Source organism: Macaca nemestrina, chromosome 10 (genome assembly GCF_043159975.1).
Source record: "Macaca nemestrina isolate mMacNem1 chromosome 10, mMacNem.hap1, whole genome shotgun sequence".
Lineage (NCBI taxonomy): Eukaryota > Metazoa > Chordata > Mammalia > Primates > Cercopithecidae > Macaca > Macaca nemestrina.
The window spans coordinates 120,728,620-120,751,639 of record NC_092134.1 but is presented as its reverse complement, the minus strand read 5'-3'; the positions used below and the strand labels follow the sequence as shown (position 1 = coordinate 120,751,639).

Below are 23,020 nucleotides of genomic sequence, written 5' to 3'. Positions count from 1 at the left end.
GACAACTTTTTATATTTTATTTTAAAACTTTTAGTTATCTCTATAAGTTGTATCATTTAATAAATTTTTTCAATTCCTTTTATCTTCATTAATACCATGTATCATTTGACAGTTTCTTATGCAGAAAGGAACACACCCACATTTTGTCAGCTATCAAAGAGTTTTTTGGGGGGGGCCTTTTATCTCTATCCCCCAAACATAGCCTAGGACAAGACACAGAGTAGGTTTTGGTTATATAAATGTTCACTCATTATTTCTTAAGCATCTTTGTGACAGGCACTGTCCTAATCACTGGGGATGGAGCAATGAACAAAACAGACAAAAACCTATGACTTGATGGGGGCTAATATTCTGCTGTGGCAATATAAAATAAACACGTAAAGGAATAAATGCATTGTGAGCAGAAAGGCGTGCAATTTTAAAGAGAGTGGTTGAGGAGAACCTCACTGTGAAAGTTCCATTGAGCAAAACTCTTAAGGGTGTGAAGGAATGAATGATAGAAACACGACTATGGGGAAGAGCCTTTCATGTCGAGTGAAAAGAACAAAAAGCCTGGAGCAATATAATGAATCTGGAATGCTCAATATACAACAAGAAGGTCTAATGTAGCTGGAGAGGAATGACCAAGGACAAGAGTAACAAAGTATAAGATTAGAAAGATAAGAGGAATATTTGTAGGGAGGTGGGTGTCAAAAAGAGGACAGGTTGTTTATGGTCTCATAGGTTATCGGAAAAAACTCGATATTACTATAACCCATATGGGAAGACAAAGGGGCAGCATGGTCTATTTCTGATTTATAAAGGACTTCTTTAGCTACTTTGTTGAGAAGAGACTGTTAGGTAGATGTGCACAGAAGTAGACACATGGGCTTAGGGGGCTCTTGCAATAATTGAAGCTAGGCATGGTAGTGGAAACCATTGGGAAATATAGGAGGTAATTAGAAGGGGTCATTTAGTCAGTTCAGAGTGACAGAATAGCACAGACTCGGTGTCTTAAACAACAGATATTTATCTCTCACATTTCCAGAGGCTGAGAATTCTGATATCAGCGTTCTGGCATGATTGACTTCTGATAAAGGGCCCTATTCCTGGTTTCCAGAAGGCCATATCCTTGTTGTATCATCACTTGGCGGGGAGGGGAAAGAGAGAGAGAGAGAGAGAGAGAAATAGAATCTCTAATTTATTGTCTTATAAGGGCACTAATCTTATCAAGAGGGCTCCATTCTCATGACCTAATTTCCTCAAAAAGACCCTATCACCAAATATCAACACATTGGAAATTAGAGTTTCAACATATAAATTTGAGGCAGGGGATATAAACATCTAATATATAACAAGGTAAATGTTAATAGTAGACGCCCAAAGAAATTTGTTTATGGATATAAATGTGAGCTGTAAGAGAACTGATTAATCGATACATTTTATTAACATGAAATTGACAAATAAAACATCTATAACCACTGCCTCTTATGCTGGATGCCAGTCAGTTGTGTTGGTCATAGAATTTTTCTTTGCCTCTGAAAAGTTCTATTTTTCAGCTGGCTTCCTGGACATGCTACCTTTGAGAATGTACTGCCACTCCCCTCCCAGTTAGCCAATGCTATTCACGTGGAAATAAAGAATAGCTCATCATCATGGCCATCTGAGAATGTGAAGTAGCTTTCTATAAATCAGTTAATGAGATTAATTTTAAAATAACAATCTTAACTGCAATGCTGTAATATTTTGATATTATAACCAAATTAGAAATGATGCTTTATCAGTGTAGTGATAATAACATTTAAATGTTAGTACCTGATTAGTAGTACCTGGTAAGAGGGAAAACTAAGTATGGTTTTTAAGATACAAATAATGTTTTTAAGTAAAGAAGAAAAGCTATTATAATTCCATGTGCCTGTTGACATTATATAGTCCTTTGATTAACCATTTTTCCCCTTTCCTTCTGATTTCAGATGTTCTTGGCAGCTCTGGCACTCAGCTTTATTGCTAAGGCACTAGGTGCAGTTGTTATGAAAAGTTCCATCATTCATATAGAAAGGAGATTTGAGATATCCTCTTCTCTTGTTGGTTTTATTGATGGAAGCTTTGAAATTGGTAACATTTTTTTTTCTGTTTTAATAACCAAACTTGCAAAGTTAAAAAAAAATATGCTTTACACCACTGGTTATCAACTGGGGTAAATTTATCTCTCAGAGGCAATTTGGCAATGACCAAAAACATTTTTGGTTGTCATAACTGGACAGGGATTGGGGGGCAAGGGAGGTACTACTGGTATCTAAAGTAGAGGTCAGAGGTACTGCTAAATATTCTATAATGTACAAAGCATGATGTAGCCAAAAATATTGATAGTGAGGATGTTCAGAAACCCTGATTCTACACAAATTCAATTTTTGCAAACTAACACCATGCCCTACTTTACCTCCCCTCTCTCAAGATGAAGAAAGTTTGGGAGAGGACTGTTATTCTTAAGGAGAAAGGAATCTTTTCAGAGCAACCTACATTAGACTTCTATTGTTTCACTGAGCACACCAAAATCTTTCCTTTGAAATATTGAAGATATTTTGTTGTCTTCATTTTAACTTGGATTTCTCCAATAATAGCTCAGGGAAAACATTTTCTGGTTCATATTTGCATCTTTCCCTATTTAGTTATTTTCTTCTAGAGCATTTATGAGATGAATATTAAATTTTCTGGGAATTTTTCTCTTTAAATTTTTTCCTCCTAAATTTCTATTGTTTTTCTTTATATTTCATTAATCTTTGCTGATGCCATCAGTCATCTTACCATATCGAGTTCTAATTTGTATATATATCTATATTTTACATTTACAACAGCACTTATTATTTTTAGGCTGCCAGTTCTGATTTTACAGATGCAATGTGCCCTTGTACTCCTAAAGACAGTAAATTTTTTATAAAGTAAAAAATTTACTCATTCATTTTGGTGCTTTTCTTCCAAACTATTTTTATGCTATTTTTTTCATAAATGCTCAGGAATCCTTAACTGCTATTTCTTCATTGTTGTGCATGAGGCTCCAGATGGATTAGAAGTGGTCATGACTCTTTCCATTTGATATGCTCTATGTATATTATTTAATATAAATGACTTATGCACGACATTAAATCTCAAGTGGTTTCTCCTCCAGGAAACTTTATGGAAGCTCTTTTTTTTTTTTTTTTTGAGACGGAGTCTCGCTCTGTCGCCCAAGCTAGAGTGCAGTGGCACGATCTCGGCTCACTGCAACCTCCGCCTCCCGGGTTCACGCCATTCTCCTGCCTCAGCCTCCCAAGTAGCTGGGACTACAGGCGCCCGCCACCTCGCCCGGCTAATTTTTTTATATTTTTAGTAGAGACGGGATTTCACCGTGTTAGCCAGGATGGTCTCGATTTCCTGACCTCGTGATCCGCCCGCCTCGGCCTCCCAAAGTGCTGGGATTATAGGCGTGAGCCACTGCGCCTGGCCTCTGGAAGCTCTTAATTAAGTTCCCCCTTTCTGTGGTTTGTTGGCAGTTCTGTCCCTCTGTTTTGTCTTCAAACTTCTTGAAGACAGATGCCATAGTTTATTCTTTTTCAAGTAACTTTCTTATTTCTGGCTGTGAGCTTCATGTCAGGTACATTTAGAAATTTAACTAATATTAAGAATAAAAAAGAAATGCATGAAGGAGCACCTTACCCTCAGATCAGGAAGATTCAGCTCCATTTTTCTTCATTCTAATATAATCCAGTCAACTCCAAATTTTTCAGTAAAATTTTGCTTCACTAATATTGCCAAGTAATTCAAGTGCTTTTTTTTTTTGTATTTAAAACAACTTTTCAGTGAGTGGTCTAATGTAGGTGAATTCACCTTCTCAATTAAATTACATCATCTTTGAGGGAAGGCACTAAGTCTGGATTCTATTTGCATCCATTCTGGGGTTTTCAATTCTAGACGCAAAATTGAACTAAGTTGTATCAACATACTTTTGTTCTCTTCCTAGGAAATTTGCTTGTGATTGTATTTGTGAGTTACTTTGGGTCCAAACTACACAGACCAAAGTTAATTGGAATCGGTTGTTTCATTATGGGAATTGGAGGTGTTTTGACTGCTTTACCACATTTCTTCATGGGATAGTAAGTGTTTAAAAAAAAGAAAAAGGCCTCTGTGCCAGTAACTATCAGTACCTTGTAAATTAGGAGTAGAGTTTTATTATTATCCCTTTAAATAGGCTGTTACCTTTTGAGAAGTATACTCACTAAGTGTGTATAGAAATAGTGTCTATTTGTCTACATAATCACTTTATCATAGCTTTCATAGACTTTGAAGTAACAAAAAGACGAAACTGTAGAGTTTCAAATGAAATACAGAGGCTTTTTACGAGTTTTTAGTATAACATATATACTGTATGTCTTTGCCTATAAGATTTTGATTATTTTTGATAACACTTCAACACTTATACCTCTACCCACTGAGGTATAGGTGTTCCCATCATTTCGCTGAAGCTGTTATTCCTAAGGTCACTGTGTAGTTATAATTACAGTCAGATGCTCCTCAGAGAAAAGTTAAAATGGCACATGAGGGAGAAACCTATTTTTCACATTAAAGTTAATGTAGCCAGTTCAAGGATGATATGATTCTACCTCTTTCCATTGTAGTGCTATGCCTTGCATGGCCTTGGCCTCATGATCCAAATTATGGCGATGTATTTCCAGGCAACAAGGCAGAAGAAGAGAAGAAGAAGAAGAAACAAACAGTCCCCACAGGCTGAGGCTTAAGAAGCATTTTCAGGAGCAAAATATCTCCACTGACTTTACATTTACCAGATGTTAGTTACATTTCACACATAAATATATAAATGCTGAAAAAAAAGACGTTATTCCAAGATGCCATGTTCCCAGTTAAAAATCCCAGCTATGATCACTGTGGAGGGAAAGAAGAAAGAATATTGAGAGACAAGGAGCAGTGTCTGTTAGAGACACCAATTACTTTCTCAATGCCAAATCCAGCAGTGATGTCATTTGCTCACCATATTAATTCCATCTCCCTGCCATATTTGGCCCTTATAAAAAGTTTCTTCTTAGTGGTACTGCTCTAGCTTGTTTTCATCATACTGCACTCTCTTGATTCATTTTCTATCTTTGTGTCTTCTTCATCATGTCCATTTTTTTTTTCCTCTGCTTTTGGCACCATATCGTCAGAGTCCCCTAATTCCCTTTTTAATCTTTATTTATTATTTGTCATGATTTGTATGGAAAATAAACCTTAAAGGCAACTATCACAGCTTCATCTTTCATTCCACCCTAAAATTAAGGACCACAGTCTAGATCAGCATTTTTCTAAATATGACATAATATGTGACACCTTTGCACCTGTTATTTCTACAGCCTTGAATACCTTTGTTTCTTTGTCTACCCTTCTGTTCATCTTCAAGATTCGTTTTACCTGTCATTCTTATTTTGGTGTCTTCTCTGATCTATTCCCACAACCTCCAAGTAAAGCTGATCATATCCTTTGTCTCTGTGACAACTCAGGACCTTGTGTATTAAACAAACATTTTATCGTATATGTTTGTATTAGTGTGAAATTCCCTAAGTACAAAAACTGTGCATTTTATTTCTAGTTCTTTGAAGCTGAGCATAATGCCTGGAATACAGTAGGCTGCCTTTAGAGCTCACATGGTACCTAATTATTTATAGATATTAACATCTCTGTTATTCCTATCAAGTTTTCTCCCATGTAGTTGAAATGGACTAGATTTTATTTTTACTACGTTTTGAAGAGTCATACATTAGAGCGTGTGTGTGAATATGTGTCCATGAAAGAAAATCTGACAGACTGATCATCTTTGAAGATAATTCAAAAGGATGAATGGTTACATGCAATTAATAATTACTTTTTAAAAAGGTGAAACCAGGGTATTTCATATATTGACCATAATATAACCACTCCTAGGATAATAGGAAGGTGATAACCCACCTAGCCTGGGGTGTACTGAATTATCTTTCTTGCTGGACACTTCCGTTTCACTTTTACCCATCACATCTCTTAAAACACATGCTGGGAAATTGACAGAAAGGATTCTGGTAATTTGGGGAAGATAATGGTGCAAATAAAGGGGAATATTTCTCTGTATTTCTAGGAAAAGTGAAAATATTCAGTAGATAAGCAAAATGTTTAATTCAGTGATGTCCTTACAGTTACAGGTATTCTAAAGAAATTAATATTGATTCATCAGAAAATTCAACATCGACCTTATCCACCTGTTTAATTAATCAAATTGTATCACTCAATAGAACATCACCTGAGATAGTGGGAAAAGGTAAGAATTAACATTGACAGTAAGAAGTCTTCCAACATGTATAAATTTAATTACATCTCTAAAAATTGTTGTGATATTCACTAGCAAAATTTAATTACGAATGAATAGGAAAAACATTTGACTCTTACAGACATAATTATAGTGTTAATGTACACAGTTGACTCTTTAACAACACAGGTTTAAACTATGTGGTTTCACTTCTATGCAAATGTTGTCCATCCAAACTGGGTGATAAACCTGCCTATAAGAATATCTGACATTTTCTATATTTGGATTGCACAGGGCCAACTGCAGAACTTAAGTGTGCATGAATTTGAGAACACACAGGCAGCCCTGTAACAAATTCCTTAATATGCCAAGGGATGACTGTATTATATGTAAAAGCATTTAGAAGTAGATCAGAAAAGAGAGTATTTTCAGTAGAAAATTGACAAAGAATATATGCATTAAAGTAAAACAGGAGGAAATAGTATAAATATGTAAATCATATAACTTTGCTTTCAATGCAAAAGGCAAACTATTGTATCATTTAAAGATTTTTTTGCCTATTGTAACCCAAATTATAAATTATAATTGCAAATTGTACCGCTAAGGATTTTTTTAAACCTATTAAATAAAAAAAGACTAAAAATATATAGAAACGAGGTGGAGGCAAAAAAGGATTTCACATTGTATATATTGCTGAAAGTGTATACATTTGTAAATCTTTCTGGAGATTCATTATCAACATATATTAAGAACAAAAATATACTTACCTACTTAGTCTGAAATTCTGCTATTATTGATTAATCTTGAAGAAATAACCAGGAAACTGCAAAAGGACTTATTTACAGTTATAGTCATGATAAACCTAACAGAATAAAACAATAAAAAAGAAAATGAAAAATAAGATATTGAACAAACACATTTTGAAACTTATTCAACACATTACTGTCCAGTCATTAAAGTTTTGATGTTAAAAAATCTTAACAACGTGGAACAATTGTTATAATATAGCAATGGTTATATTGTGTATAACATGGTTAATGGTTAACTGTGTATACCATTTCATAATATGAACTGGATTTTTAAACATATAATGGACATAATGAGTGTAATGCGCATATTTTGTGCAAATCTGGAAGATATTTAAAAACACTTGAGGTGATCTTCTGTGTGCAATGTGATTACAGATAATTTTTACTTGTTTATGCTTTTCTATATGATATGGCTTGACTGTGTCCCCACTCAAATATCACCTTGATTGTAATAATCTCCACATGCCAAGAGTGGGGCCAAGTGGAGATAATTGAATCATGGGGGCGGTTTCCCCCATACTGTTCTCATGATAATGAATAAGTCTCACAAGATCTGATGATTTTATAAATGAGAGTTACCCTGCACACGTTCTCTTGCCTGCCACCATGTGAGACATGTCTTTGCTCTTCCTTCACCTTCCACCATGATTGTGAGGCCCCCCAGCCATGAGGAACTGTGAGTCCGTTAAACCTTTTTCCTTTATAAATTACCCAGTCTCAGGTATATATTTATTAGCAGCATAAGAATGAACTAATAGACCATATTTTCAAAGTTTGCAAAGTGAATATAAATTACTTGTAGTTGTAAATTTTAAAAAAAGAGTAGAGTAAGAGTTAAGTAGTTGAATTTGTAATAGAAATGCTAAAATTAATGTTTACAATGAAACACTCTCTTATCTACACAGGTTGTGTGAAGGAATCTGGGTCATACATGTGGATGTATGTGTTCATGGGCAATATGCTTCGGGGAATAGGGGAGACTCCCATAGTACCACTGGGGCTTTCTTACATGGATGATTTTGCTAAAGAAGGACATTCTTCTTTGTATTTAGGTAATGTACACAAAATATTAAATTGCATGATCACTTTCCCTTTGTCTACTTTTGAAATAGTAGAGTTACTAAACTTATTATTTCACCTATTAGAACATATATTTGGGTATATGAATTGTATCATGTTTCTTTTAAAAACATGATGAATAAGAGCCATGCATTCTTGGCATCTAGTAAAATTGCTTTATAATATTTTCAGGTATATTGAATGCAATCGCAATGATTGGTCCAATCATTGGCTTTACCCTGGGATCTCTGTTTTCTAAAATGTACGTGGATATTGGATCTGTAGATCTAAGTAAGTGCAACCAGAACAAGGTACTATGATAATGTCTTTCTAAGCACACACGCAGAAAACATTTTTCCAAATAACTGAATTCACTCTTTCAATAGTCCTTTGCTTAATATAATTAGAAAGTTACAAGTAGGAAATAAATGCATTACTAATCAGAATAAATATAAAATCTAGCTCCCATTTATACTATCTTTTACAGCTAAGTGTAAAATGAGAGAATGTAAACAAATTTATTTTCATGAGCTTGGTCCAAAATAACCAAATGTAAAAAGTCTGCCTCCCAAACTGACGACCCAGTCAAGTAAATTTTATTTTTCAGTTGATGGTGGCTTGGATGTTGATGTGTAGAACTTAAAGTTTGCTTTGCTAAAGTCTTCCTGTGGCTGCTGCATTGGTTTATGGCTGGAGTCATTTGAGAGACTTCACTGTGTAATTTATGGTCATTTTCCCTGGTCCTAGCAGAGGACTTGGCATATGGCAACATTCAGTAAGTACTTGTTGAACAAAGGAATAAAGCAGAGGACACATAAATTAAATCTATGATTTTCTTCTTCATTCTCAGAGCATACTTTCCTTCTTGTCTCATAGGTGAAAGTGATGCCATGTTATAAAAACTGTCTCAACTTCAGGCCCTTTTCCCTAAAAATATTCTTGCACCATATCTGTCTTTATCTTCTTTTTCTTTTTCCCAACTCAGTGGAAAATATATCCATCTGTAACCAATGCTGATAGATCTAGCTGGAGCTTAGATTCTCCCTTCCTGTTTCTTTATCTCCATCTTCTCTTTGATTCAGCAAACACACTCAAGTATTTCCCATCTTTATACATAGCTACAGTTTTTTACACCCCCACACAACTTTCTAGCTGAATCTTTTTTTTATTCCTCTTCAGAGCCAAGCACCTAGGAAAATATCAACTAAATTAGCTAAGATATCTCACCTTCTCACCTCCCATCCACTTCTCAATCCAGTATAATCTGCTTCTGTTGTTAGTGAAACACAATCGATTTCTACCTACTTTGCTATAGATTTGTAAATGGGTATATTTCTATCATTTGTGTTAACTGATATTTCCAGTTCTTCTTCATGTTTTCCCTTCTTAGATACCCTATTAGCACCTAAAGCGCAATATGTCAAAATCTGATCTCATCATCTTACCTCCAAACCCACTTTATTCCCTCTATTCCTTCTCTTGATTAATATCCATACCTTATTCAAGTATTGACTGAGTTACTGTGCCCTGTAATCTCACATTTCTCTGCATTTACACTTGGTAAAACTTTTCCCTTTTTTCATTTGCATAGTTCTTGAAGTCTCTTCCAAAATATGGCTCCTCCTAGAGAAACCTTACTTCACCACTTTCTATTAGTCCCAAATGAATAGCCAAGAGCATGCCTTTATTGTAACTCTTCTCACAATGAGCTATTAATACTTGTGTGCTTACTTGCCATCTCTTTACCACATGACAGAATGACATGTTCTTAGCAAATAATAATTAGTTATGTTTGTGAATAAATAAATATGATTTTCTATCTCACTAGGACTTCAATAGATCATTCCAAAGAGATCAAAGGATCCATTTCCACGATGAGATAGACATCACAGTGGGCCAGCAACAGCCAAAAGCTTGAAAGTGTTTGCTAATCTAAAACTATAAAGAAAATACTTGATAAAATGTTTTACGTGTTCAGTGTGAGACATATGACTTAGAGTAGCTACATGTTATGTACGTTATTTCTACTCATTCAACTCCAGTTTCATCATTGCTTTATCACGAAGAGTACAGAAATAAGTGGTAAATGTCCTTAGGTAAATTATTTTATAAGCTCTCTATTAAGAAACCATTACATGATTTTATAATTTATCACGATACAGTTTCTAACATTGAATGTTCAGGTATTATTATATCTTCTCTTATTCAGTGATGAGTATGAGCTTCACTTATAAAGTATACTTTGGCGAACTCCAATGCTTAAAGGAGCTGAAGAGATAAAATAAATGAGTAAAAAGTGCCAGGAACAGGAATTTAGGGTGTGATGGTTAGAATAGGAGAATTTTTTTGGTTGTGAACTGCTCTCTCCCCACAGGTCCAAAAGCACTTGTGTTCCTCAGCTCTGGCTTATTCTTTTAATGCACAAATTTAGGCCCTGCATTGACAAGGACTTCTGATTGGTTTCCAAGAAAATCCAAAATCGAAAATTTTTATGTAGAATTTTTCAATTTTTAAGACTGTGAGTAAGCCAAGAAAAACTATTTCTCAGGTCCTATCTAGCGAGATTATGACCCTTAGTTAGTATGTGTAGAACAGTGAAAGAACAGAAAAAAAAGTCATCAAAATTAACAGTTGTCACAGGTGATGAATAAATACTTTGCATGTAGATGGAGTCACTGATTTAACCAATCATTTCCTGAAGTCTGAGTTGTTGATTATGACACAATATGATCATATAGATCAAATTTAAATCTGTGCATACTTGAAAATAAATTATTTCTAGATAGTTTGTAATCAAGTCAATGTTATCTCATATTAACGAGTTTTCTTATAGATCAGAGTAATGGTACCACTTAATTGTGCCACAAACTACTATGGTGTGTGTGTTTCTGTATGCATACACTTTTTTATTTCTTATTTTTCTTTTATTGTGGTAAGAACAATTAAAATGAAATCCACCTTCTTAACAGATTTTGAAACATACAGTGTACCCATGAATAATAGGTTTAAATTATGCTTGTCCACTTATGTACAGATTTTTTCAAGAAATATATTGAAAACCTTTGAGGAGATTTGTGAAAATTTGAGAAAATTTATAGATGAATTGCATAGTGTAGAAATATAGAAAACCCTAAGAAAAAGGTATGTCATGAATGCATACAATGTTTAGATACTAAACTATTTTATCCGTTACTACCATAAAATATACACAAATCTATTATAAGAAGTTAAACTTATTAGAGGGGACAACATGGCCAACTGGACACACTCAGGAAGCACCACTTCCACTGAGGAAGCCCAAAATATTCAGTAAACTAACATACTTCCAGCATATCTTTTGAGAGAAAACACTGAAAGTCAATAGAGGTGACACAGACACTGAGGCTGAAGAGAGAGAAAACTGGAAACCCAGTGCAAGGTTGTTGAACACCAGAGATAGTTTCCAGCCCTGAATGGCTCCTAGCTAAGGGGTGAGTAAAGTGGCAGTGGAACCTCCTATTCTTGCTGATGACATCTGGGATCCTACCTACAAGAGAACCCACGACCCCCAGAGACAGTGGAACAGGCAGAGGCACCTGCCCAGAGAGTGGACAGAAATAGAACTACAGCCAGCATTGAACCCGGGGGGGTTGCATATTGGGTAGCTGCAGCAGAACGCAGCTGTAGGTGTCCAACATCCAATGCTCCCTTTCTTCCACCAAGTAGCTCTCAACTCACCTGACTGCTGAGCCAAGAGAGAGTGGGGCCAACTTTCCTGTGAGCTGGGACACATCTGTACTGTAGGCCCTTCTGCCCGCCAGTCCCTCCCAGTACTCCTGCCTGGCCACACCTGCAAGAACATGTGCACAGCACAGCCTCCACTGCTCAGCCTGAGGGTTTTTTCCAGTACTCCCACCTGGGTACTTCCTCAGTGTCCTTGGAGCACTTCAGATCCCCCAGTGTAGCTACTGCCTGAACCAGAGGGACCAGACAATGGAGCCACAGCCTAGTCCCAAAACCTCAGGGCTGCAGTGCATAGCTTGGGAGTGTGAACTGAGATTGGTGCCAAGCACTCAAGCAGAGGAGGAGCCCCCAATCTCAGAACACTGAGAGGGGTGAGATGCATGGGGTCATGGGCCAGTGCAGAATGACTCATGCCTCTTTTCATAGGCCCAGTCCGGGAAGGCTGTGTCCTGTCTGCTAGCTCCTGCCTCTGCCTGAGGGAGCTCCATGGCTCAGAACAGTTTCCTAACAAAGGAAACACAAGTGTGGTTTACCAGTGACCAGAGAGGGCATCCCCCAAGACCCAGGAGTAGGCCTGTTATGGGGGTCATCTGTCTTCCCTGCTGCCACATGCACTATTGTAAACACACTGAGAAACAAAAGAGCTATGCCCCTGAGTAACAGTTTATCTGGCAGCCATTACTCTTAAGCACCATTTACTGGATTACAGCTCAATTTAAAACATCTATATTTATATAGATAAACATAGATAACATAGATAAACATCTATACAAATATATATACACACATATATATGTTTATATATATATGCACACATATGGGTATGTGTGTGTATATACATATATATATATATATATATATATATATATATATATATATATAATTTGAGACTGTATCTCGCTCTGTTACCCAGGCTGGAGTGCAGAGAAGTAATTATAGCTCACTGTAGCCTCAAGCTCCTTGGCTCAAGTCATTCTCCCACAGCCTTCTAAGTAGCTGGGACTACAGGCACACACCACTACACTTAGCTAATATTTGTTATTTTCTGTAGAGACAGGGTTTTCCATGTTGCCCAGGCTGATCTCAAACTTCTGGCCTCAAGTGATCCTCCCACCTTAGCCTCACAAAGTGCTGGAATTACAGGCTTGGGCCACTGTGCCTGGCTTCAAACATAGTTTGCCAGTATACATTGTGTACGAAACTGAGAGCAAGAATCTACCTACAAATAAAAATATTGTACAGAGTCTTATCCCAGAAATTAACCCAAATGACCATACTGAACTTGCACCACAGTTAAACGAACACCAGCCACTCAAGATTAAAAGGAATCAACAAGAAATCTGGCAATTCAAAAGGTAAGAATGTACCTTAAACTTAAAATGGGTGCATTTGAGCTCTCCAGCGATGGTTCTTAACCACATTGAAATGACTAAAATGACAGACAGACAATTCGGAATCTGGATAGGAAGAAAGCTCATTGAGATTCAGGAAAGTGTTGAAACACAATTTAAGGAATTCAGTAATTCCAGTAGAATGAACCAAAAGCTGAAAGACAAAATAGCCATTAAACAAATACTACTACTGGAATTAAAAAAAAAAAACTACATGAATTTTATAATACATTCAGACCTTTAGCAGCAGAAGAACATACCAAAGAGAGAAAAGAATCTCAGAGCTTGAAAACCAGTTTTTATAATCAACTCCATCAGACAAAAATAAAGAAAAAAAACCTTAAAAATGAAGAAAACTTCTAGGAATTTGGTTTCTTTCGGTAAAGAAACCAAACCTATGATTCTTTGGAATTCCTGAGAGAGAAAAAGAGAGAGTAAGTAACTTGTAAAACATATTTGCAGATATGGTCCATGAAAATATTCTCAATCTTACTAGAGAGATTGACATGCAAATTCATAAATTACAGAGAACCCCTTTGAGATGCTATAAAGATGGCAATCCCCAACGCATCTACTCATTAGATTCACCAAGGTCCATATGAAAGAAACAAATATTTTAAGATTTTTTGGGGGGCAACTAGAGAGATGGATCAAGTCACTGTCAAGGGGAACCCCATCAGTCTTGCAGAATGCCTTTGAGCAAAAGCCATACAAGCCAGAAGAGATTGGGGGCCTATTTTCAGCACGCTTAAAGAAAAGAAATTTCAACCAATGAATTCATATCCCACCAAATTAATTTTACAAATGAAAGAGAACTAAAATCCTTCTCAGACAAGCAAACATTGAGGAAATTTCTTATCACTAGGCCAGCCTTATAACAGGTCTCTAGAAGAGTGCTAAACATGGAAACAGAAGATTAATACCTGCCACGACAAAAACACACTTAAATACATAGCCCAGACACATAAAGCGACTACACAACCAAGTCTATGAAACAACCAGCTAACAACATGATGCCATGATCAAAATCTCACATATAAATAATAACCCTGAATGTAAACAGGCTAACTGCCCCAATTAAAAGACACTGAGTGACAAGCTTCATAAGAAGACAAAACTTAGCCTTCTGTTATCTTTTAAAAGACACATTTTACATGTATAATACCCACAGGATCAAAGTAAAGGGACGGAAAGAAATCTATCCATGCAAACAGGAAACAGAACAGGGCAGTAATCACTATTCTTACATCAGATAAAACAGACATTAAACCAAAAACAGTTAAGAAGGATAAAGAAGGGTATTACATAAGGATAAAGTGTTCAATTTAACGAGAAGACTTAACTATTCTAAATATATATGCAGTCAAAAGTGGAGGATCCAGATTGACAAAAAAATTTCTTAGAGACCTAAGGAAACTAAAAACAGACGGCCGTACCATAATAGTGGAAGATTTCAGCAACTCGCTGACAGTGTTAGGTATCGAAGCAGAAAATTAAAATGTAAATTTTGGACTTAAACTCAACTCTCAAACAATTGGATCCAAAAACATCCTACAGAATACTCCACCCGACACTAACAGAATATACTTTCTTCTCATCTGCATATAGATTGTATTCTAAGATCAATCACATGCTCAGTCATAAAGAAAGTCTCAATACATTCAAAAAATTAAAAGTTTTTTGAGCACATTCTTCAACAAAAGTGCAATAAAAATAGAAATCAATACCAAAAAGAGTTCTTAAAGCCACCCAAAACATGGTAATTCAACAACTTTTCCTGAATAATTCTTGATTTAAGAATTAAATTAAAAGAGTTTTTGAAATTAAATGAAAGAGAGACATACCTCACCAAAATCTTTGGGATCTATCTAAAGTAGTGTTAAGAGGAAGTTTACCATGCTAAAGGCCTTCATCAAGAAGGCGGAGAGATTTCAAATTAACAATTTAATCTTGCACTTACACTAACCAGAAAAAAAAAGGACATCCCCCAAGCAAACTGAAAATAAATAAATAAAATCAGAGAAGAACTGAATGAAATTGTGATGCAAAATGTAGACAAAAGATAAATAAAACCAAGAGTTTGTTATTCGAAAGAATATAAAGAGTTTAGACTGTTAACTAGATTAACAAATAAAAAAAGGAGATCTAATTAAGCACAATCAGAAATGACAAAGATCACATTACAACAGCTCCCAAAGAAATGCATTATGAATGCCTCTGTGCACACAGATTAGAAAATCTAGAGGAAATAGAGTCATTCTTGGAAACAACCTCCGAAGATTAAATCAGAAAAAAAGTGAAAACCTGAACAGAATGATAACAAGTTATCAAATTGAATTAGTAGTAAAAAACCTACTGACCAAAAAAAGCCCTGGACCAGATGGATTCTCAGCCAAATTCTACTAATTCTAATTTTATTTTATTCTAACATAAAAGTTCATTTTTTTAAAAGTTAAACTTTAAATTTAAGGACAGAAACACATACATACCTCATATTATGTCATCCGCAGTCAAGAGAAGTGAAAACAAATATGAAGATGTACTATTAAGGCATAACTTTATAAAATTGACTGTAGTACATACTTTGCTGCTATAATAATTTCATAGCACCTCCTGTAATTGTAGTAATAAGGCTGTGTTGAAAGCACCTGCTTAAAACACCATGTGACACTAATTATCTCCACATGAACAGTTCCTCTCTCCAGTAAATTGTGGATTGCAGCAAAATCTGATTGCTTGTGATTCTTATGTATTTTTATACTGTTTAGTGCAATACTGTAAAGTTGGAATAACACCATTGGAGCCATATGAATTGTCACTAGTGATGCTGAAACTGCTCCTAAGAAACTGAGAAAGTCACGACATTACAAGAAAAGTTGAATTGCTTGATATATAATGCAGATTGAGGTCTTCAGCTGCCCATTGTTTCAATACAAATGAATCCAGCATAAGGATCATTGTAAAAAACAAAGGAAAAAGAAAAAAGGAAATTCATGATGGCATTGCTGAGGCTATGCCAGCAGGCACAAAAGCTTGCACTTTTAGTAATATACCATCGTATCTCATATTGAAAATGACATTGTTATGTGGCTGCAAACTTTTATAAGAAAGGCATAACCATAGACTTTAATGTGACTTGAGAAAAAAATGAAGTTATTATGTGACCATTTAAAGCAAAGGATGGTGAGGGATCTAAAGCCGGAGAAACTAATGCAAGCAAAGGATGGTTTGATAATTTTAGAAAAAGATTTGGGTTTAAAATTTTTCAGAATAACAGAAGAAGCAGCTTCTGCCAAATGAGAGAAAGTGAACAAGTTTTCAGATTCCACTAAGAACATCATTCAGAAAGGATATCTGCATGAGCAGGGTTTTAATGCAGATGAAACTGGGGGAAAAAAGCCACAAAGGACATTTATTAATAAAGAAGAGAAGTGAGCACTAGGATTTAAGGCAGGAAGGGATAGATTAAGTCTACTACTCTGTGCAAATGAGGTCAGGCTTATCATCAAAACTGTTCTTATCTACAAAGTTGATAACTCCCAAACCTTGAAGGGAAAAAGTAAAAATCAACTGCTAGTCTTCTGGTCATACAAAAAGAAGGCCTGAACAATTAGAATTTTCCCGTATTGCTTCCATCAATGCCTTGTTCCGGAAGATAGGAAGTAGCTTGACAGTAAGGGACTGCCTTCACAGTTCTTTTCATATTAGTCAATGCCCCTGGTCACCTAGAACCCCATAAGTTCAACACCAAAGGCATTATAGTGATCTATTTCTTCCACCACAATGTGGAATTCAGCCTCTAGATCATGGAGTCATAAGAAATTGCAAAGGATCATTACAGATGATACTCTATGGAAAGGATTGTCAGTGCTATCAAAGAAAATCCTGATAGGCAGAACATCATAAAAGACTCGAAGAATTGCACCACTTAAGATGCTATTGTTGTTGTAGGGGAAAAAAAAGTGAAAGTCATTAAGTGCAAAACAATACATTTCTACCAGAGAAAATTTTGCTCAGATGTTGCGCATAAATTCGAAGGATTAACATGGCCAATCAAGAAAATTATGAAAGAGATTATAGATATGGAATAAAAGGTGAGGAGTAAAAATTTCAAGATACAGGTATTGGAGAAATTCAAAAGCTAATTCGTACTTCATCAGAGAAATTAACAGATGACTTGATGGAGATGAGTGCCTGAGAACTAGCGTCAGATGATGGAGATGGAGACACAGAAGAAGCAGCGCCAGAAACAAATTGTTATTAGGCTATCTAACAGAAGGATTCTGACAATTCAAGACTGTTTTTGGCTTCTTTTACAACCGGGACTCTTCTCTATTGTGGGCACTGAAACTAAAGCATATGTTGGAAGAAGGATTAGTTCCCTTTAGAAAAATTTTTAGAGAAATGACAAAACCACAAAGTCAAATAGAAATTATGATGTATTTCTGAAATAGTTGCTGAATGTACTTGCCTCTTTTGCCTTCCGTTCTACCTCCTCCACCTCTTCCACCGCTTCCACCTCTGTTAACCTAGTGAAAGCAAGACCAGTGCCTCCCATTCCTTCTCCTCCTCAGCCTACTCAATGTGAAGAGATGAGAAAGATCTTATCATGTTCCACCTCAACTTAATGAATAGTAAATATGTTTTATTTCCCTGTGATTTTCTTAATAATATTTTTCTCTACTTACTTTATAGTAAGAATACTATGTACTATACGTATAACATACAAAACATGTGTTAATCAACTGTTTATGTAAGGATTCTGATCAACAATAGCTGATATGATTTGGATCTGTGTTCCTGCCAACGTCATGTAGAATTGTAATCCCCAATGATGGAGGCGGGACCTGGTGGGAGGTGATTGGGTGATAAAGGTGATTTTTCATGAATAGTTTAACACCATCCCCCTTGATGTTGATCTCATGATACCGAGTGAATTCTCATGAGATTTATTTGCTCAAAAGTGTGTAGCAACTCCCTGCTCTCATCTTCCTGTAGAGACTGCAGAACTCCATAACTGAAACTTTATACCTATTGACAACTCCCTGCTTCCCCTTCCCCTTAATCACTGACAATCACCATTCTACTTCTATGAGCATTAATGTTTTATGTTACCTCAAATGAATATAATCATGCAGTATAGGTCCTTCTGTAACTGGTTCATTTTGCCTAATGTCCTCAAAGTTCATCCAAGTTATCACATATTACAGAATACTCTTCTTTTTAAAGACTGAATAATATTCCATTGTGTGTGTATACAATATTTTCTTTATCCATATATCCCTCAGCAGACATGAGGTTGTTTTTACAGCTAGCTATTATGAATAGTGCTGCAATGGACATGCAAATGCAAATGTCTCTTCAAGATAATGATTTCAATTCTTTCATGTATGTACCCAAACGTGGGATTGCTGCGTCATGTGAGAGTTCTGTATTTAATTTTTGAGGAATCTTTATAATACCTTGTATACTGGCTGTACCTTTTTGTATTCTACCAGCAGTGTACAGTGTTCAAATATCTCCACATTCTTGCAAACACTTTCCTTTCTTTCTCAAATGGTAGCCATTCTACAGGTGTAAGGTGTAGGAGAAGAGTGGATTTGTGCTTTTGATTTGCATTTCCCTGATAAGTGATGTTGAAAATCTTTGTATTGAGCTGTTATTCATTTGTATGTCTTCTTTGGAGAAATTTCTATTCAGGTATGTAGCCTAATTGTGTTTTCAAATTTACTTTTTTTTTTTTTCAGTCAGAGTCTCACTCTGTCACCCAGGCTGGAGTGCAGTTGTGTGATCTTGGCTCACTGCAATCTCTGCCTCCTGGGTTCCAGTGATTCTCCAGCCTCAGCCTCCAGAGTATCTGGGATTACGGGTGCCTCCACCACACCTGGCTAATTTTTGTATTTTCAGTAGAGATGGGGTTTCACCATGTTGGCCAGGCTGATCTCAAACTCCTGACCTCAGGTGATCCAATTTGTCTTGGCCTCCCAAAGTGCTGGGATTACAGGCATCAGCCACCGAGTGACATATATAAAATTGTATTTTTATCATGTACACTCCAATGTTTTGAAATAAATATATACGTGGAATAAATTTAGCTAATTAACAAATGCATTATCTTACATACTTACTTTTGTAGTGGAAACACTTAACATCTACTCTCTCAGCATATTTCAAAAATACAACATATGGTGGTTAAGAATAGTCACGCTGCTTCACAATGAATCTCTGTAATGTATTCCTCCTACCTAATTGTAATTATATATGCTTTGACCAATATCTCCTCTTGTGGGAGATCTGTCAGAGTGGTGGAAGAAGCTATAGGGAGAGAGCAGACCTTTTGAAAGGTCAGAAAGCTCTGCAAAGCTTCATGGGAGAATAAACTGATGACAGCTGTTCTCTTACCCTGAGGCAGAGGGCGAGAAATAGGTACAAGGAAGTATAGACGAATTTATCTAAATAGCCTTGTTTACCCATGTTGTCCAGAAACTGACCTTTGACCATCATGCACATGACTGTTCCCTGTAAGGGGGAACAATAACGTTAATTGCCCACAGATTAACATTATTGGCTCCAGGTTTTCGGCATTGTGTCTATACTAAATAAAAGGGAGCAGCACCAGCTTATTGGGACTGCTGCTCACTCTTCCGCAGTCCCCTAGCCACTCTTTCACTGCATACCTGTGTCTGAGTACTCCTTTCATCCATTGGTAGGCCAGGGTCTGCAGGACGGACCCGACATCCTCAACTCCACTCTTCTCCCAACCACCTGGCTTCTGGTAGCCACCATTCTACTCACTAATAATTAATTAATTTTTATTTCAATAGCTTTTGGGGTAGATGTTGGTTTTCATTACAAGGGTGAATTCTATAATGATGAATTTTGATATTTTAGTGCACCCATACCTGAGTAATGTACATTGTATCCAATATGTAGCTTTTTATCCCTCAGTTCCCTCCCATCTTTCCCCTTCTGAGCCTCCTAAATCCGTCACATCAATCTGTATATCTTTGTATCCTCATGGCTTAGCTCTCAATGATAAGTGAGAACATACAGTATTTGGTTTTCCATTCCTGAGTTACTTCACTTAGAATAATGTCCTCCAGTTCCATCCAAGTTGCTGCAAAATTTTTAATCAAGTTATTATATTTTTGCTATTGAGTTGTAGGATTTCCTCATATGCTTTATAAATTAACCTGTTTTCATATATATATGATTTATAATATTTTATTTTATTCTGCATGTTTCTTTTTTACCCCATTTATTGTCTCTGTTCTGTTCCATTGGTCTATATTTCTGTTTTTATGCTGGTAACATATTGTATTAATTACTATAGTTTTAAAATACATTTTGTAATTAGGAAATGTGAGGCAGCTTTATTCTTTCTCAATGCTTTTTTGGCTATTTGATGTCCTTCTTGGTTCCATATGTATTTTAGAATTGTTTGTTATATTTTTGTAAAAATACTGTTGGGCTTTTGATAGGTATTGTATTGAATCTTTACATATATTTGGGTAGTATGGACATTTAATATTAATAAGTCCTTCAATTAATTAACTCAGAATGTCTCCCCAATTATTTATGATTTTAATTTCTTTCCTCAGTGTCTTGAAGTATCTTATGCACAAGTCTTTCACCTTCTTAAATTTATTTTTGTGTTTTATTCTTTATGATTTTAGTGTAAATGGAATTGCTTTCCTGATGTCTTTTCAAATAGTACTTGGTTAATGCATAGAAATATAAGTAATATAATGATTTTGTATCCTGCAACTTTACAGAATGTGTTTATTCAATTCTAACAAGTGTGTGTGTGTGTGTGTGTGTGTGTGTGTGTGAGATCTTTAGGGTTTTCTGTATACAAAATCATGCCATCTGCAAGTAGAGGCAATTTTACTTCTTTCTTTCAAGTTTGAATACCTTTTATTTCTTTTTCTTGCTTAGTTGCTCTGGCATAAAATGGCAGGACTATGTTGAATAGAAGTGATGAGAATGGCCATTTTCCTTCGTTCCTGAAAGCTTTCAGTTTTTCACTCTTGAATTTAATGCTTGCTGTGGGCTTTTAAAATATGCATTTCATTTTGTTGAGGCAATTTTTTATCTATTCCTAGCTCATTGAAAGTTTTTATCACAAAACATTGTTGGATTTTATCAAATGCTATTTAACGTCTGCATATATGATCATGTAGATTTTGTCCTTTATTTTGTTAATGTGTTATGTTACACTTGGTGATATTTGTTAAACTTAGCATTTCAGGTATAAATCCCCCTTGAATGTAGTGTAGTGTCCTTTTTATATGCTATTAAATTTGGTTTACTAGTATTGTTTTAGGATTTTTTCCTCTGTCTTCATCAGAGATATTGGTTTGTAGTTTTCTTTTGGTGTCTTTGTCTGGCTTTGGTATGAGAATAATGCTGGCCTCATAAAATTAGTTTGAAGACGTTCTCTTCACTTTAATTTTTGGCAAGAGATTAGAATGGATTGCCATTAATATTTTCTTTAGCTATTTAGTAACACGCACCAGTAAAGCTATCTGCTCCTAAGTTTTTTTGTTGAGAGGTATTTGATTATTAATTCAATATTTTTATTAGTTATAAATCTCTTTATATTTTCTATATTTTCTGTGTTTTATGTCTCCAGGAATTTATTTTTTCTTTCTTATCTAATTTTTGATGTGTAATTTCTCATAGCAGTCTCTTATGATTATTTTTCTAGCATCAATTGAATGTCTCCACATTCAGCTCTTGTTTTGTTTGACTCTTTTCTCTTTTGCTTAGTCTAAAGTTTGTCAATTTTGCTTATCTTTCAAAAAGATCAACACTTAGTTGTGTTGATATAATTTTTTTCCCTATTCTTTATTTATTTCTTCTCTAATCTTTTTTCTTCTGCTGCTAACTTTGGCCTTAGTTTGTTTTTCTTTTTATAATTTTGTGAGGTGTAAAATAGGTTGTTTATCTGAGATAATTCTTTACTTTTTACTAGCATAATTATGTGATATTTATCAGTGTGTATTAAGAGCAAACAATGCCAGATGCTGCTAGTGACCATAAATTAGAGAAATAACCTCTGTTTTTTGAATATGGAAATAAAATATACCCTACAAATGTAGATATTTATTACTAAACACTTCCCTCTTACTACTGTTCTTGCTGCATCTCATATTTTAGAATGTTTTGTTTTTGATTCTCTTTGTATCTAAATATTTTCTAATTTCCCTTTTGATTTCTTTGACAATTTAATTATTGAAAAGTTTGTTAATATCCATATTTTTACAATTTTCTACTTTTCTCTTTGATACTAATTTCTAGTTTTATTCCATTGTAGTTAGAAAAAAAATTGGTATGATTTTAATTTTAAATTTATCAAGATCTGTTGCATGATGTAACATGTGATCTATCTTAGAAAATGTTCCATTTCTGTTTGAAAAGAGTATACATTCTGTTTTTATTGAGTGAAGTATTCTCTATGTGTCTGTTATGTTCAATTGGTCTATAATGTTGTTGAAGTCCTCTGTTTCCTCATTGATATTCTCTCTGGTTATTCTATTTATAATTGAAAGTGAGATATTATGACATCAGCCTACTATGGAGGGCTCACTGTAATACACTATTTTATATAAGAGACTTGAGCATCCTTGAATTTTGGTATCCATAGGGAGTCCTAGAACCATTGCTCACAGATACCAAGAGATGATTGTATTGTATTTCTCTATATTTCTCTTTTCAGTTCTGTCTATGTTTGCTTTATAGCTTTTGGGTTT

At 35.3% G+C, this 23,020-nt stretch overlaps 1 protein-coding gene across 4 annotated transcripts in view; it reads left to right on the top strand.

Moving 5' to 3' along the window:
- LOC105469870 (solute carrier organic anion transporter family member 1B1) overlaps positions 1-23,020 on the top strand; it is a 121,222-nt gene that overhangs the window by 60,527 nt on the left and 37,675 nt on the right. For all 4 annotated transcript variants that reach the window (XM_071072084.1, XM_071072083.1, XM_071072086.1 and 1 more), the window contains 5 exons: positions 1,953-2,094; positions 3,977-4,109; positions 6,174-6,295; positions 7,998-8,144; positions 8,344-8,442. In XM_071072084.1, coding sequence (XP_070928185.1) covers positions 1,953-2,094; positions 3,977-4,109; positions 6,174-6,295; positions 7,998-8,144; positions 8,344-8,442 — 643 coding nt within the window. The remainder of the gene's footprint in view (positions 1-1,952; positions 2,095-3,976; positions 4,110-6,173; positions 6,296-7,997; positions 8,145-8,343; positions 8,443-23,020) is intronic.